This window comes from Stegostoma tigrinum, chromosome 10, assembly GCF_030684315.1.
Source record: "Stegostoma tigrinum isolate sSteTig4 chromosome 10, sSteTig4.hap1, whole genome shotgun sequence".
NCBI classification, from domain to species: domain Eukaryota; kingdom Metazoa; phylum Chordata; class Chondrichthyes; order Orectolobiformes; family Stegostomatidae; genus Stegostoma; species Stegostoma tigrinum.
The window spans coordinates 35,780,559-35,797,652 of NC_081363.1; the positions used below are offsets into that span (position 1 = coordinate 35,780,559).

General features: G+C 39.4%; 2 protein-coding genes across 2 annotated transcripts; one reads left to right on the forward strand and one right to left on the reverse strand.

Moving 5' to 3' along the window:
* Nucleotides 1-5,157: 5,157 nt before the first annotated feature.
* On the forward strand, nt 5,158-7,067 carry mgat2 (alpha-1,6-mannosyl-glycoprotein 2-beta-N-acetylglucosaminyltransferase). The gene has a single exon (XM_048537444.1). It carries the CDS (start codon nt 5,641-5,643, stop codon nt 6,946-6,948), a length of 1,308 nt encoding a protein of 435 aa, XP_048393401.1. The 5' UTR covers nt 5,158-5,640; the 3' UTR covers nt 6,949-7,067.
* A 1,299-nt stretch (nt 7,068-8,366) lies between these two features.
* dnaaf2 (dynein axonemal assembly factor 2) lies at nt 8,367-16,661 on the reverse strand. Its single transcript, XM_048537443.2, has 3 exons — nt 14,737-16,661; nt 13,000-13,143; nt 8,367-11,271 (listed from the first exon to the last, which is right to left on the reverse strand). The coding sequence occupies exons 1-3, from the start codon at nt 16,645-16,647 to the stop codon at nt 10,639-10,641; spliced, it is 2,688 nt and encodes an 895-aa protein (XP_048393400.1). The 5' UTR covers nt 16,648-16,661; the 3' UTR covers nt 8,367-10,638.
* Between the last annotated feature and the right edge of the window lie 433 nt (nt 16,662-17,094).

A 17,094-nucleotide genomic window follows, 5' to 3' on the forward strand; every position in this document is an offset into this window, starting at 1 on the left:
CCTCGGCAGCAGTGCCCATGACTGAATTTTCTCTTCAGTCTGAGGGGGAAGAGGACTGGATCTCAGATCTGTTTTCAAATTTAAGGGAGTAGTGAAGGCATTAAATTGGCTAAGCTGAACCAACAAATTAGTTTAAGAAATCAGTCAACAGAGATGCAGTAGCAGATGTGTAAATGGATACTTCAGAACACACAAATGCAAATTCCAAGGGATGGACCTAGCATCCATGGTTAACTAGAAATATTAAAATAGTAACAATAATTGTGCAAATACAGGTCATAAAACTGGAAAAATACTTTTATAAGTCCCAAAAATTAATGGGAACATAATTAGATAGCAATTTATTCCTCACTCAGACTTCTTAAACGCATCATGTGTGCCTAGTCACACCAAAAGGGAACATTTAATATTCATTCCCAATTTAGTTTTCTTTGTCTGATAACTAATCTACAAAGATGACAACAACGTTGCATTTCATCCAAATAATCATGTTTTTTCAAAGAACAAAAGCCACCACAAAATTTGTGTTAAGAGGCTAACAGACAAGCTAGAATTTGCTCCAATTGTATCTCAATCTCAGTTACTGGTTAATCAAAGAATCCCTCGTGCTGAGAGAGGCCATTCAGCCCATTAAGTCTGCACCAATGGTTTGAAGAGCATCCCACCCAGACACCCCACCCTCTCCCCAAACCCTATTTCTGCATTTAGTATGGCCAACCCACCTAACTTCCACACCTTTGGACTGCAGGAGGAAAACACAGCACCCACTGAAAACCTATGCAAACAGGAGGAGAATGTGCAAACTATATGCAGAGAGGCCCCCAAATGTTTAAACCTGATTTCAAAATGAACCACTGCTATTGCATTGCAGAGGTGTACAACACCTGTATTTAAATAATGTTAACTGGGGCAAAATCTCAGGTGACACCAAAATGGGAGGTATATTGGACAGCAAAGAATGTTACCTCAGAGTACAACAGGATTTTGATCAGAAAACTGGGGCAAAATCTCAGGTGACACCAAAATGGGAGGTATATTGGACAGCAAAGAATGTTACCTCAGAGTACAACAGGATTTTGATCAGATGGGCCAAATGACCAAGGAGTGGTAGATGGGAGTTTAATTTAGATAAATACGACGTGCTGCATTTTCACAGAATCCCTACAGTGTGGTAAAAGACCATTCAGCCCAACAAGTCCACCCCACCCAGACCCACTTGCCATGGCTATTCCACCTAACATACACATCCCTGCACAGTATGGGCAATTTAGCATAGCCAATAGAAACCCATGCAGACGCAGGGAGAATATGCAAACTCCACACAGTCGCCTGAGGGTGGAATCAAACCCAGGTCCCTGGTGCTGTGAGGTAGATGTGCTAGCCACTGTGCTGTCGCCATGCAGCATTTTGGAAATGCAAATCAGGGCACTTATACACTTAATGGTAAGATCCGGGGAAGTGTTGCTGAACAAAAACACCTTGGATGCAGGTTCATAATTCCTTGAAAGTGGAGTCATGGGTAGACAGGATAGTGAAGAAAAGGTGGTTAGTATTACTTGCCTTTATTGGTCAGTGCATTCAGCACAGAAATTTGGAGGTCATTGTACAGCTGTGCAGGACATTGGTTAGGCAACTTTTGGAATACTGTGTTCAATTCTGGTCTCCCTGCTCCCTAGGAATATATAACAATGTTGTTGAGGAAACAGTATAACACATGCAAATTTGCTAATGACACAAAGGTAGATCAGAAAGTAAGCTGTAAAATGTTGCGGCTGTAAAGGACTTCCATTAGGCCGCTTTTGGAATGCTGTGTGCAGTTCTGGTCCCCCTGCTATAGGAAGGATGTTGTGAAACTTGAAAGATTTACAAGGACTTTGCCATGGTTGGAGGGTTTGAGCTACAGGGAGGGCCGAATAGGCTGGGGCTATTTTTCCTGGAGCGTAGGAGGTTGAGGGGTGACCTTATAGAAGTTTGTAAAATCATGAGGGGCATTGATAGGGTAAATAGACAAGGTCTTTTCCTTGGGGTGAGGGGTGTCTAGAGGGCATAGGTTTAAGGTGAGAGGGGAAAGATTTAAGAGGGATGAAAGTGGCAACTTTTTCATGCAGAGGGTAGTGCATGTATGGAATGAGCTGCCAGAGGAAGTAGCGGAGGCTGGTACAATTACAACATTTAAAAGGCATCTAGATGGGTCTGAATAAGAAGGGTTTAGAAGGATATGGGTCAAATGCTGGCAAATGAGACTAGATTTATTCAGGATATCTGGTCAGCATGGACGAGTTGGACTGAAGGGTCTATTTCCACGCTGTACATCTCTACGACTGAGAACAAAGAGAAACTTGTTTCAAACATTGACTTTGGCACTTGTATTCTGTACTGTTTAAATAAATTTGAAAATGTGATAAAGGGAGACATTTGTTTTAAGAACAAAAACAGAAGTTGTTGGAAAAGCTCAGCAGGTCTGGCACCATCTGTGGAAAAAAAAATCAGAGTTAACATTTCGGGTCCAGAGACCCTTCCTCCATTTGTCTCTTCTATTAATTAGGACAAGCTAAACTGCTCTCACAGAAAAATTGCCGAGAAAGAATGGGCTAATAGTCAGCTTCCATACTTAATCCATCTTATTATTCCATGAGTTAAAAAGGCTAGGAGCGAATCCCTAGCTCAAGCAACAAGAAATGTAGTTAAATTAGAAAAGAATATTAAATGCAGTAAAATCTTATACAACCAGACCAAAAAGAAAAATAGGCTGTCCTCTACAGAAGATATAAATTAAAAACATCTTCAATGGGTTTCCACATTCAGAACATAGGCAGTCAAGCCTCTTGGGTTTCTTATTTGGAAGCTTTGTTATTGTGATAAAACTTACCAGAGTTGCAGCTTATTTGTCCAGTCTTGTGGGATCCTTAAATGTGACATATTATGACTATAAGACAGACAAGCAGAATTATGCCATCGTGTGTGATCCATTGTTCCATTCTGGCTGATATATTTCACAACCCTATTCTCCTGCGTTTTCCCCATATTCTTTGATCCACTCACCAGCTATCTCTGTCTTAAACACAATCCATGATTGGGCCTCCACAGCAATGAGTTATGAGCATTAACCACGCTCTAGCTGAAAAAATTCCTTGTCATCTCAGTTGTACAGGGTGGTCTCTTCATTCTGAGGCTTCCTCTCTCCTACTAACAGAAACATCTCCACATGCACTCTATGTAACCTTCTCAGTATTCTGTCTGTTTCAATCAGATTCCCCTTCATCTTTCTAAACTCTACCCAGTTCAGACTCGAGTCCTCAACCGCTCCTGATATGACAAGCCCTTTATCCTGGGGATCATTCTTTGGAACCCCTCCAATGCCAGCACTTCTTTCTTTAGATACTGGTCCCAAAATTGCTCAATATTCCAAATGTGGTTTAACCAGCACCTTATACAGTCTCAGCAAAATAAATGCTAACATTGCATTTGCCTTCCTAACTGCCAAGTGAATATTGCATGTTAACCTTAACAGAATCCTGAAGTGGGATTCCCAAGTCACGGTAATCACAGAATCCCTACAGTCAGGAAAAAAGGCCACTTGGCCCATTGAGTGTGCATCAACCCTGTCGCTATAATCCATCTAGCCTGCTCGTCCCTAGATAACATGGGGCAATTTGGCATGGGCAATCAGACTAACCTGCACATTTCTGAAGCCTTTCCCTGTTTGGAAAATAACCTATGCCTCCATTCTTCTCACCAAAGTACATTATCTCACACTTTCCCATATTATATTCCATTGCCACTTCTTTGCCAGCTCTCCCAGCCGAAGTCCTTCTGCAGCCTCCCTGCTTCCTCAACGTGATCCACTCCTCTATCCATCCTTGTGGTGTCTCCAAATTTGAATAAGACTAAAACAAGTCAAAAACACGATGCCCTTGACACACCTTTGGTCTAAGATACGGAATGAACTAATGGGGTCGGCCAAATTTTATCCATCTATGCCTGCAATGCTAAAAGGTAGTAATCCATACAAATTACAAAGATCATTTGTTTTCAAGACGGTGTGTCAATAATCTCACACCGGAACAAGTTGCCAAAGGTAATAGTCACAGCTCCATCGATTGAACTCTTCAAGACCCATATGAAGATCATCTCCGTTTATAAGATTTTAAGTATCGTAACTACCAGATAAGTGGATTACGTCTGGTTCGATCCACCCTAACTAGTCATAAGTGTTGGCAGAATACGGATGTAATGCTGACACAACCTAAACAACTGGATTTGTTTTGAGTGTTGACCTTTTTTCCCAACACGATTTTGATGTGGACATTTATTTTCTATTTACGGGACCTACAAAACTATTGTATGCGTTCATCATTTCTGTATTGTGTTCCTGTTTATTGTGGTTGATATCCTTCCTTTGGGAAGAGGGAATACTTCGGTCTTGTACGATAACTGTGCAGAACAATAAAACTGGTTAGTCAATCTCAAACCCTGTCAGCGAGATGAGATTTCAGAACTAGTAGGAACTGCAGATGCTGCAGAATCTCAGATAACAAGATGTAGAGCTAGACGAACACAGCAGGCCAAGCAGCATCAGAGGAGCAGAAAAGCTGACGTTTCGGGCCCAGACCCTTCTTCAGAAGAGCCACCGCTCCTAACGAGGGTCTAGGGCCTAAGCCCAAAACATCAGCTTTCCTGCGTCTGATGATGCTGTGTTCACCTAGCTCTAGCTTGTTATCACAGATTTCAGAGCGTTCAGCGATTCCTTGCTCAAAATGAATTAGAAAAGGCAGTATTCATGGACAGGAAACCAAGGTTAACGTTTCAGAGGGTCGATCTTTCACTTTCCACAGAGGCTACCCGACCTGCCAAGTATTTCCAGCATCGTCTATTTCAAATTTGCCCAGGGATTGCACATTTTGGCCTGGTCACGGTGAGTAACTCTGTCAAAACAGTCCACAGCTCTTGCTGGGTAAATTGCAGTAAACAGGAGCTTGGCGGTGTGGGGATGACGTCATCCGCCGGCGCCGCTACATGACCGGCCAATGAGCTTCGGGCAGGGCGGTTGACGGACAGTCGAGCTGTCCATTGGATCTGTCCCTGGTGTCCAACGCCCGCGCTCGGGTAGGTGCGGGAAGCGCGCCAATCGGGGCGGGGGAAAGGGGCGGGGTCTGGGTGACGGTTGGCAGATGTTGGGGGGAGTGGGGCCGCCGTCGGCAGCGGCCGGGAGAGAGGGGCAAGGCATCATGTTGGTGTCGGTTCAAATCGGGAGGCGGAGAGGAGAGCGGAGGCCGAGCACCATCGGCTGAGAGCGAAGGAGGGCCTGTCACCTCATACTCATAACCCACCCGCCCCTTACAGAAAACGGATATCCTCCAGTTGGCCTGCTGCACTGCTTTTTAACGGGAGTCTTCAGCCGCGGTCTAAATTGTTGCGCCTGTGCCGGCTGATAATGGTCCCGTGTGGGATCACAGTGTGCCCGATAATCGGCTGCTGAGAGTGCAGCCAATTTATATAAGAGTAACCAGGAGCCCATAGCTCTGCCCCTTTACCTCCCAGCCTTTCTGTATATTATAGTTCATTATTGTTAGCAGCAGCTCCGGTACTTTGATCGGTATCAGTTACAGGGCGGGGGTTGCCGCTTCGCCGACGGTCACCATGAGGTTCCGTATTTACAAGAGGAAAGTGCTGCTCTTGGCTCTCCTCATGCTGCTCGCTGCCTTCGTCTTGTGGACTGGCGGAAAGCAGAGGAAAAACGAAGCTTTTCCGAGGGAAGACCAAACTTCACGGAGCAGCGGGAGAGCGGGCACCGGGAACCCGACCAGGAAAGTTTCCAACGAGTCTCAGGCGAGCAAGGTCGAAAAGCCTGAGGTCGACAACCTGACTCTGGTGTACCGCGGCATCGTTTTCCAGCTGAACTTTGACCAGACAGTCAGAAACCAGGAAACCATTAAGACCCGATCCCCAAACGATTTGGTGGTCGTTGTCCAAGTGCACAACAGACCGGAATACTTGCAGATCCTCGTCAATTCTCTCAGAAAAGCCAAAGGAATAGAGAACGTTCTGCTGATCTTCAGCCACGATTTTTGGTCTCCGCAAATCAACCAGATTGTAGCTAGCGTCGATTTTTGCCAAGTGTTGCAAATATTTTTTCCATTCAGTATCCAGCTGTATCCCAATGAATTCCCTGGACATGATCCCAGAGACTGCCCTCGTGACATAAGCAAAGAGAATGCTTTCAAGCTGGGTTGTATCAATGCTGAATATCCAGATTCATTTGGCCATTATCGAGAATCCAAATTTTGTCAGACTAAACATCACTGGTGGTGGAAATTGCATTTTGTTTGGGAAAGAGTAAAAATTTTGGAAGATCATAAGGGGTTAGTGCTTTTCATTGAAGAGGACCATTATTTGTCACCTGATTTCTATCATGTCTTGAAAAATATGTGGCGTCTCAAGACTGAGAGTTGCCCGGACTGTGATATATTGACCCTTGGTACGTATACACGTGTCAGTGATTTCACAGATAAAACCAGTAAAGTGGAAGTGAAAACCTGGCGATCGACAGAACACAACATGGGCATGGCTATGACTAGAGAGACGTATCAAAAACTGATACAATGCACAGATACTTTCTGTGCATATGATGACTACAACTGGGATTGGACATTACAGTATTTAATGGTGTCCTGTATGCCTCGGTATTGGAAAGTTATGGTCTGTGAGGCTCCTCGTATTTTCCATGCTGGTGATTGTGGCATGCATCACAAGAAAACTTGCATGCCATCTGTTGAAGTTTCTAAAATTGACAAAATTATAAGTAGCAACATACAGCATTTGTTTCCAGAAACAATGGTAATAAGTGAAATATATCCTTTGGCTGCAATCAGTCCACATGTGAAGAATGGGGGTTGGGGAGATATTAGGGACCATGAACTTTGTGCAAGTTATCGTCGGCTCCAGTAATTACGTGGTAAATCTCTATATCAGATCGTGTCTTTAATAGTTGTTTAGTTTTCACCTGTTATAAAAATGCAACAATGGGATACAATCTTTGACTGTCAAGATTAAAAATAAATGGTTAACCAATGGCTCGGGTAATAGCTACACCAGAAGGTGTTATCATTTGAGTTTTACAGATTAGAAAGATCCCAGGTGATACCTGATCTGTGATGAGTTAGCTGAGTTTTAGCTAAGGTTGCAGTAGAGGGTGCTGCAATTGGATTTGCCATTTTCAGGGCTATGTAGAGGAAAAATCAGCTATGATGCTAAATTCCTGACTATCCTGTGAAATGGCTTAAAAATTTATTTCAGCAATGTTGGATGAGGATAGATTCAGCTTGGCTGCATACTGCCCAAAACTTTTCACTGACTAGGCTTACATTTACAGATGCTGGAGACAGCAGGTGCTTGAGGATCTGTACTCAGTCATATGTTACTGCTTTTACAAGAAGAGCAGCAGAATTTTGTGTTTGCTTAAAGGAAAATAAGTCCTTGTAGCAAGAGTTCCATTTTCTTCATTAACTTTATATATGTTCTGGTGACTGAAGAGAAAATGGTATATGCAACTATAAGAAGGCAAAGAAGCCAAAGGTGCTCATTTCATGTTGTGGGTGTAATTTTTAAGACTTCTGTTTTCATCATTCAGTTTATTTTACAAATGACACTTGTTTATCTCAGTTGTCACTGCACTTAGCGTTTCAGTTAATAATAAGAAAAATCCCATAGTAATATGCCTTAATGGGTGATGTACACATGTGCCCCTTTAAATCTATCATCCAAATTACTTCTGCCACTTGTAACAAAACAGGAGCCAGAATACTAAGTGTTATATATAGCTCAAAATCCTTCTTTCCATAAAATACCCAAACTTTTCAAAATTCAAATAGAATTAATATGAAAAATTAATCAGCAATCTATTGTTTCAAATTGTGGGTGTTTTTTAAAGCTACAATGTGGCTGGATGAAAATTTCACCCAACACCACTTTAAATCTTTAATCTTGGTGACAATACTGTTCACTTAAAGCACAATTCTGTAACTATTTGAATCAACAATGCAATATTTTCAGTTAGATGTTTGCAGCGACATTTAAGAAATCTGGCATGTCTTCCCTTACCCCATTTACCTCAGTGATATATCAGGTTCAGCTTACTTAACCGATGTTTCTTCATGGCAATTTGAGACACTGTTACATATCTGAAACTTCCCATTGTTCAAAAGCCTTGCTTGTAATTTTTTTTATATTTCACCTCAAATAAAAGAACAGGAAAGCAATTCTTTGTGAAAGTGGAAAAAGATATTTTATCACAACTTCAATTTTTTCCGAAGACTTCGGTTTACACTGTATTTTGCTATTTAAACACTTTAAATTTCTTCCCAGTATGTAACTGCATCAATGGGAGGAAAGAACTATGGAGCGCTTTTTTTGTTTAAAGTATTTATGGTAGATGGTAGAATAATTGACAAATGCATTTTAATTAATTTGTGTGTTAATAACAAAGCCTATCTTTGTTGTCCATCCCCTGTCGCCTTCGAGAAAGTGAAGAAAACCTGCCTTGAACTGTTCCTTCCAATGTGGTTGTAGGCATGCCCACAGTGCTGTTAAAGAGCTACAGGATGTTTTCATCACTTATCCACAAGGAAACTTAAGTAAATGCTTGTGTGCCATTCCAATAATATCACCTTTTGGGAGTGCTTGATCCAGCATGACCACACAGGAAACAATAGTAACCACAACATTAATTCAAAACATAAAAACCTGAGACTTCAAGATGCAACAGTCCAAGGCACATTACAGGACTATTATTAAACAAAACAGGGCAAGGAGTCACACATGGAGATATTAAGTAAGACAACTAAAAGCTTGGTCAAAGAGGCATGTTTCATGGAATGTTTTAAGGAGGAAAATTTGAGGCTGAAGAGATGTGGAAGAGTATTCCAAGTCTCTCTGCTTCAGCATGCTGCTCATCATGCACACGTATCCAAATGACTTAATTTTGTCCAGGTCATTGTTTCTAAAATCTTTCTTGCCATTCTTTGCACGCTTTCTTTTAAGGACATAAGATTTTCAATTTTTCTGCATCCTAAGTACCATCCCTTACTTCCTTCAGCATCCTAGGATGCATCCCATTCATATCTGGTGATTTTTTTCAACTTTTATGTAGAGTCAGCCTTTCTAATACCTCTCTCTCTTAAGTGTTTGTCCATTCAATGTCTCAACTACCTCCTTTTTCGCTATGGTTTGGATAGCCTTTTCTACTGTTGTAAAATCAATCAATGCACTTGAAGTGAAAATGCTCATAACCTAAAACAATCACTTGATAATTGGGAGCACTGCAAGTTATATATGAAATGGGTGCCTCCTTCATTTAGTAGTCCAACAGTTCCTCCCCAATTTATCTCAGACAAAATCTAATTAACATATATTCAGATTATTCAATGTAATAGTTGAAAATTTCCAATTTTCAACTCTTTACTGCTATCATCCCTCCCTACCTTTGAAATCTCGTCCAATCATTTGCCTGTGCCAATATTTCTAATCTTCCAACTTTGATCCACTGTACCCCATTATCCTAGCTTAATTCTAATTACTTCCAGCTTGAAGATTTCTCCCTAAAACACCAGTCTCCATCTTCGGACATAATCCCTTGTACCCATCTGATGCTCCAGTCCAACTGATAGAGGAGCAGAAGGTGAAACTTGCAATTCAAATTGGCAAGATTCAATCCATCAGGGAAATTGAAGAATTGTATATGTAGTTTTTAAAGAGTATTTTTGTTTTTAACTCAGAGTTAGGGAACCAACATGAAGTTTGAATATTGATACTACCAAAAATATTGGTGGTGGTGTCTTTAGCTCACTCAAACTGAAGTGCTGTTTGAACATGCACATTTTTTTCCATGCATGTTGTAGAACGGAGATTTAGATGACAATGGGAAAGGCTGTGATTTTGTTTTCAGCATATGGCTGGCCAGGTAGCCTAATGCTGTCAATGGCATGTGTTGGAAGGATTTCAAGGTTAATCATCAAACTGTTCAGCTGCATTGTGAATGACGTTTCCTGGCCATCAAGTCTCGAGGTGGAACTCTGAGACAGAGCTTCTGGCTCAGAGGTCGGAAATTTGTCCACTGCATTATTACTGTAATCTTAAGATAACAGTGATCGCAAACTCCAAAAAAAATCAATAACTTAAATTATCAAGTGATTAAAAAAAAAATTGTTTTATCATAAATTAGTTTTGGCATTTGAAACCAGATGCAGAATTTATAACAGTTTTTAACTTCTTTATTGAAATTATATAGTAGACTTGCCAGGTAAAGTTAATTGCAAGAGATTCAACAAAATAGAAATAAAAATACAGAGCTGAAACTTTTTAAAATCAGCTGTTGCTGACAAATCTGCAGACTTAATTACAAATCAGAAACTGTCATAGAAATTGCCAGTTCGGCTGTTATGACATGGCCAAGTGCTAACCAAAAATTAAACTCATTTTGAGATTTGGAATGCAACTTAAAATGCAAACCAACCTATACCACAGTGTATTACAGGTTTAAAGTTGAGACGCAACCTTTGTTTGTTCAGACCCCTGAAGTGCGAAGTCTTAAATAAGGTAAATAAAGTTAATGATTCCTTTCTAACCATATCACACATTTCTTTAGTCTAGTTGATACAATTCCATATTCTGAAAATTGAATGCAGATTGTGTTTTATGGTCACTTATAATCTTAATACTTTGGTCACTGGGATTGATTTCCTCAAGAATTTGCAGTGGAGCCGTAGTATTAGTAAACTTAGGAGTGTTCCCATCCTTATGGTTACTTGGAAGGTCATCTTCATCAAGTATATAACCACCATCCACTTCTTCGCACTGTTTAAATTGTACTGATTTTTTACAATTTACAGATTGTGGTTTGTCAGCATATATTGTACTCATGTGAGAGGGTGACATAACTGACTCACTTTTTATTTTAACCTCACTAAGTTTACTTGCATTAACAGCAGTCCAACTGTTACTGTCAAGCAACTGATCCATGTCCTTTGAAACTTTTACAATTGTTCCTTCTCCTGCCATCAGTAACTGGTCTTTGTGATTAGACACAGACTCAGGAGCATCATTTACTAAGGATGTCTCTTTTTTCAATGTGTTATCCTCTGCAGTAGTTTCAGAGGGGTAAATTTCTCCCGTCTGTTGTTGAATGTTTGAATCAGCATTATAAGCTTCATTGTAGTTAACTCCATCTGGCTTCAGGAAAAGTCTATGGGAACTGGTATTCTCACTTTCTTGTTGCTGAAATTATAAAATCAACAGTATTTGCCTGAATTAAAAGATTAGTTGTAAAAAAAAAATCACTGATCAATTTCTCATTTACAAGGCCTCTAAACAAAAATGCCAGTAAAGGCAGCCAAGGATTTGACAGATTTCAGTAATGGTTCCCTGGTATAATATCACTGTTTCTGTGGTTACTTCCGTCTGTTGAGTTTGAGGGAACTGTTTGATATGCACGAATAATAGTACTGAATGTCATTATAATTACCTGAAATAAAGATCTGCATAACAACATTACACAGCAATTTTAAATTTTCATCGAACGCTACCAAAAAATACAAGTAGAATGTAAATATTAGTTTCAGTCTGAAGCAGATTCAACAGTCACAGGTCTCAGTTCCTCAATATTTCAAAAATCTAGCAAAAGAAATTTGCTAACAATTCAAATTTTTAGTTACCAGTGCAGTTAGAGTAACTTTCAAAATAAAATTGGATACCTACTTGAAAAGGAAAACATTGCAGTGACAGAGGAAAGAACAAGAGAATGGTACTAATTGGACAATGTGTTTAAAGAGCTGGCACAAGCATAATAGACCAAATAAGATTCTACGATTCCATGCCAAGAGGTGGTGGATGTAATATTTTTCTTACAGTTATTACCACAAATAATTAATTGAATGAAGAGTAGCAGGAAATGATCAATTTCCAAATGCAGTATACCTAATACAGAACATTTTAAAATATCCAATAGTAAATACAAATAAGATTAACCTGGAATCAAATTTAAGAGAGCTTTACAATTTTTCTATAACATATATGATCAAAGAAAACTACTAAAAGAAAAATCTTGAATTATCTAACCCTATTTTTCCAGGGACACAAAAAACATCCAATTTGGAACCGAGAAAAGAAACAAATACATCAAACTTAAATCATGTGCAAACATACATGTTAAAAGTGAATTTCTGTTTTAACCGAAATTCATTGTTTCCTCAAAATGCTTGAATCTTCAGAACCAATGTTATTTTGTCGATTAACTTGAACAAATTTTATGCAAAAATAAATGTAAGAAATAGGACGAATAGGCCATACAGCCCCTCAAATCTACCCTGCCATTCTGTAAAATCATGGCTAATTCGCCCCAGGTCTGGACTCCTCTTGCGTTTCAGCTTCTTAAAACAGTGTACCAGTTTGGATGGGTTAACAAAGATTTCTGTTTTTCATTAGAATAGCGTCTTTAGGTGATAGGATAGCAAGCTGACTAGCTCGTTGCCTTCCTTGCCATGCTGGATACTTGTAGAGAACTTACGCCCACAGATGATATGTGGTTAAAAAATGACATTGGTTGGGGCAATAAGTGTCTGCAACTTTCCATTGCTAAATGTTGAATAAAATAGCACAATTCACTTTTGACATTCTTGCATTTGGATATTGGATAAGCACTGAATTATGCTCAGCAACAATATTTACTGCCATCAAATACCTAACAATAATCGCTACAGGTTAATGCAGAAAGAATGCTCAGTGTTCAGCAGAGATAACAGAGGAGAAATACAGTAATTGACAAAGATTATCTCGGGAAAGAACATACTTTTAAATCTTCTTAGTTAATATACAACAACTTATTTCTGCTTTGTAAAGCAATGCCATGACTGTTCTGCAATGTTTATCTCAATGGTCAATACAGGATAGTTTGTGAACGATATTCTGTTCTTGTTGAATCTTTGGATCTAGTTTCACATAACTCACCTTAGAATGAATAACAAGACCACTTTCACTGACTTCCGTCACACTAATCAAAGGATGTTTTCTTGATAGCTCATTTGGGACTGGATCCTCCAAAGTAGTACTCAAGAATTGACTGATATTTTCTGAAGTTACAAATAGTTTCTTCTAAATAAAAAGAACACTTTATTCACTTATTTAATACATCTGATGAAACATACTTAATTGTTTATGCACTTTTACAAATCGTACTCCTCGAACAAAATCTACAAATTATTTAAACTTAACTTGACTCCTACAATACTGTAGTATTTTCACAAAGTGTCAACCTACATTAATAAGAATGGGTTTTGGTACTGTGTATTACTGGTATATAGTATAAATGTATTAAAACCACGTGCAAATTTAACTGGTCTCTGAATAAAACAAATAAACATATAATCTCTCACTGAATACATAAAGTGATACAGTTCTAATAAACTGATATTCAAATTAATTTTCAAATGAACCAAGTGTCTTGAAATTTACATTGCCATTCGCATACTTGTAAATCTACAAGTGGGAAACTGCTCAGTCCCAACTACCATTTATAGTATAACTAAAAAATATAACCAATTATGTTAAGTTTTAGTCACGTAATTTCATATTAGATTGTGCAATGTAAGATGGAATAAAAAGCAGTGTTGAATATACTACAACAATACAATTCCTTTTGTTAACTGCCCTCCCTAGTCAATAATTGTCCGTGCAAGAGATTCTTGAATCCACTATACTGCTCACAAATGCAGTCTCCTTCAAACTGGAAACCAAACTCAGCTCAAACTGTCCATTGCAGGTTTAACCTTTTTAATGAAGACACATTAACCTCCCATTCCCACACCTTGATTTCTCCACTGTAGGTAAGTAAAGATTGCATCTTTTTATTTTCTGTATCTTTGAAATGGGGAAAGGTCTGTTATATGTTGACATTTCATAATTGGTTACTCTTGAATGTAATGTAAGGTGTCTCCAAGGTAAACAAAGATGGGCAATCTGAAAATTTCCCTCACCCTTCCAAATGGGATTATGGACCTACCTACAGCATATGGAGTGCAGAGGTACAAGGCAGCTCATCACCACTTTCTCAAGGGCAACTAGGGACAGGTAATAAATGCTGGCCATCAGCAACACCCATGCCCATGAGTGAATTAAGAAAAAAAAGTGGGTGAATGGTGTATACACATTGCACCAGTACATAAGTTACTATATATGCTAAGCATACACAATGTTTGCAACAGGCAAGTGTTTCTGAAATCAACTTTCAATAGATAAAGAGACAAAGATACTGCAATTTGTATTATTTAAAAGATCCAGATCATTTTGTATAGCATTGTAAGGATTTTTTTTGTAATTACTCATTAAATTTATAGCAAGGAAATGACTGCATAAATGTTTTTATCATACTGACAATCCCTGGGAAAGCACCGCCCATCATTGTTTACCTAGGAGACAGCTTACATTATACCCAAGAGGACAATTTCCAACAACATTCTACAATTCATTATGGAAGTTTTTTTTAGGGACTAAGATACTGCATTGCCTTTCATTAACCTAGTTACTAGTTTGTCCCTAAAAATAAACAGCAATAGGATGATTTTAAAATGTTTTCAGTATTGCTTTTAAAAAAGCTGCAGGAATGCACAGACTAATTAGTGAAGGCAGAACAATTGTTGCAATTGCATTTTGTATGTGGCAAGATATTTCTGCGATCTACAAAGTTACCTGCAAACGGTTGCATGTACCTCCAGCATGAAAGCTTTGCCACAAGCCTCGACACTCAGGTGATTTCATTAACACAACTGCAGCATTGTCTTTAGATATATTAACAACTGTTTCTGTGGTGTCCAGCTGATGTTCTGGAGGAAATTGAACTCTCAAAGAATATATGACATCAGAATCCTGTGTTCCAAATATAACACTATATTCATGAGTTTGAAGTACTGACTTGAAGCTTTCTTCATTAATATTTTGCACTTGCAGTATGAATGTTATAGCATCTTTGTTTTGATGGTAATGCAAGTCAGGACATACTGGTTCTGTTTTCTTTAAACAGTTATCTAAGTTGAATGCAGTATTTGCAGAGGAATCTAATTGTAGATAATCATCTATTTCCTCACCCACAGAACGCGTGCATGCCTCTTCCACAGACCCAAGAGATTCTTTACCACTCATTGCATTTGTGACATTTTCCTGTTCTTCAGGATCTACCTCTGAAACAAGTTTGGAAAAAGCGATTACGTCACTTGGTTTCACTAAAGTATTATTTGAAACTAATGCAGTCTCTTTAGTGACTGACTCTGTAAGAGTTTTGCTTTGGCTCAATTTCAAGTGTTCATCATTCTCAGATTGCTCCAGGTTGGAATCTTGTAGGGTTCTAAGTTCAAATTCACTTTTTGGATTCACACAAGCACCAAAACGCTCTCCATTTTGATGACGTAAATGTCTTTCAAGCTCATAAAATTCTGATTCACAATATGATTGGCCACTCTCTGTGGACTCAGTCCTTGATTGTTCAAAATCACCAGCTGAAAACTGTCCAGTTTCTAGGGCTTGCTCCAAACATAGCACAGGCAAAGTAACCACAAGCTGCCTCTTAGATTTGTTAAATGTAGCTGACCCCAGATTTTCATCTACTGGGTAAGGGAGTTTTAAATTAAGCTTGTAAGCCGGTTTCTGTGACTCCAAACTTAAAAATTGCTCAGTTACAGCTAAACAAGCATTTTCAGCAGACTTAAGCAAAGGGAGGTCAATAGTAATCACCAGTTCTTTAGGTCTGGTGCTGGGAGCAGATTCACGAGCGTATCGATAATCTTGCAAATCAACATGTGACCTGTGAACAATGGCATATTTGGGTTGAGTAAACTTGCCGTCTTGTGTTTTTGTATTCTTGTCCTTCACAGCAGATTTTGAACTTTTGCTTGTTGTTTTAGATTTTGTGCCATTTCCAGAGGCCATTTCTGACTTTGGGGAACCAAAGGGGTAAGGAAACCGTAAAGGGTCCTCTTCATCTGGAGGTTCCCTGGGAACACCAGGAATAGGTTTTCGAATGACAGCAGCCTCAGGCATTCCCTTGTATTTTGCTTTTAAAGTTTTAACATTTCTTAAATCTAGTTTGGCATTTAGTTGCTTCTCGATCACTTCAATTGAAGTTTGATCTACCATTGTTTTGAACTTCTGGTTTTTATTCGCCATATACAACGTGTCTGGATGAAAGACTACATCGTAAATCATGTGTTTTCTGCCATCTTTACCCAGATCTTCTCTCCCCGGCGCCAGACTGTAGGGAAGAGACCAATGTTGTCCCACTTTCCCATTGGCACCCTTTCCAGCTTTGCAAACGGGTTTATTTATCAAGTCGTTACTGCACACGTTGATGAAACATTTCTGGTCCCCATTGACGCTGGTTTTTAGGACATAACCTGGTTTGGGATGCACGAACTTAACGTCCATGCCCCTCTCTTTTTCAAGTTGAGTGATTTCCTCTTCGTACTTTTTCTTATTTTCCGGATTGGAGATTTCCTCCGCATATTCACAGAGCATTTTTCTGAACTTTTCATCTTTAAACGCTGTGGAGAAGCGTTCCACTTCATCCTGAGTCAAGTCCAACTCCTCGAGTTTAGAGAAAGACGCCATGTTATAGTTCCGCCTCTTCATCCGCCGGGCGAGGTCGCACCCTGATGACGTCAACATACGAAAAGTTTGGTGATCCTTCACATTAATCTCCCCCTTGATCCAACTCCGAAAGTTTTTTTAAAATCTGTTTAGTAATGTGTTTGAAAGTAACGCGATTTTATGCCTTGGGGATGTAGAACGTTGGGTAACTACGTGTTGTATAATGTGTGGCGGATTAAGGTCGGAAACGACCCGATGTGATGTGTCGTGGTTGCCAAGGAGACGTCGATCAAACCCAAACACAGACCCGGCCTGAGCGCTGCTTTATTTACGATCGGATTGGTAGCATGTTGTAAATAAACTCTGATTGTTATTACACAAATATTGCCCGCAGTTGGGAACTGCCGAAACAAATAGTTTCATCGGTGACGCTGCCTGTAGGATCTTTTAAGTTAAGAAACCAAGTTG

Coding starts and splice junctions, on each gene's coding strand:
- mgat2 (XM_048537444.1), top strand. CDS start 5,641: ATGAGGTTCCGTATTTACAAGAGGAAAGTGCTGCTCTTGGCTCTCCTC.
- dnaaf2 (XM_048537443.2), bottom strand. CDS start 16,647: ATGGCGTCTTTCTCTAAACTCGAGGAGTTGGACTTGACTCAGGATGAA. Junction 13,144..14,736: donor GTACATGCAACCGTTTGCAG/GTAACTTTGTAG, acceptor CTTTTTATTTAG/AAGAAACTATTTGTAACTTC. Junction 11,272..12,999: donor GTCTTGTTATTCATTCTAAG/GTGAGTTATGTG, acceptor TTATAATTTCAG/CAACAAGAAAGTGAGAATAC.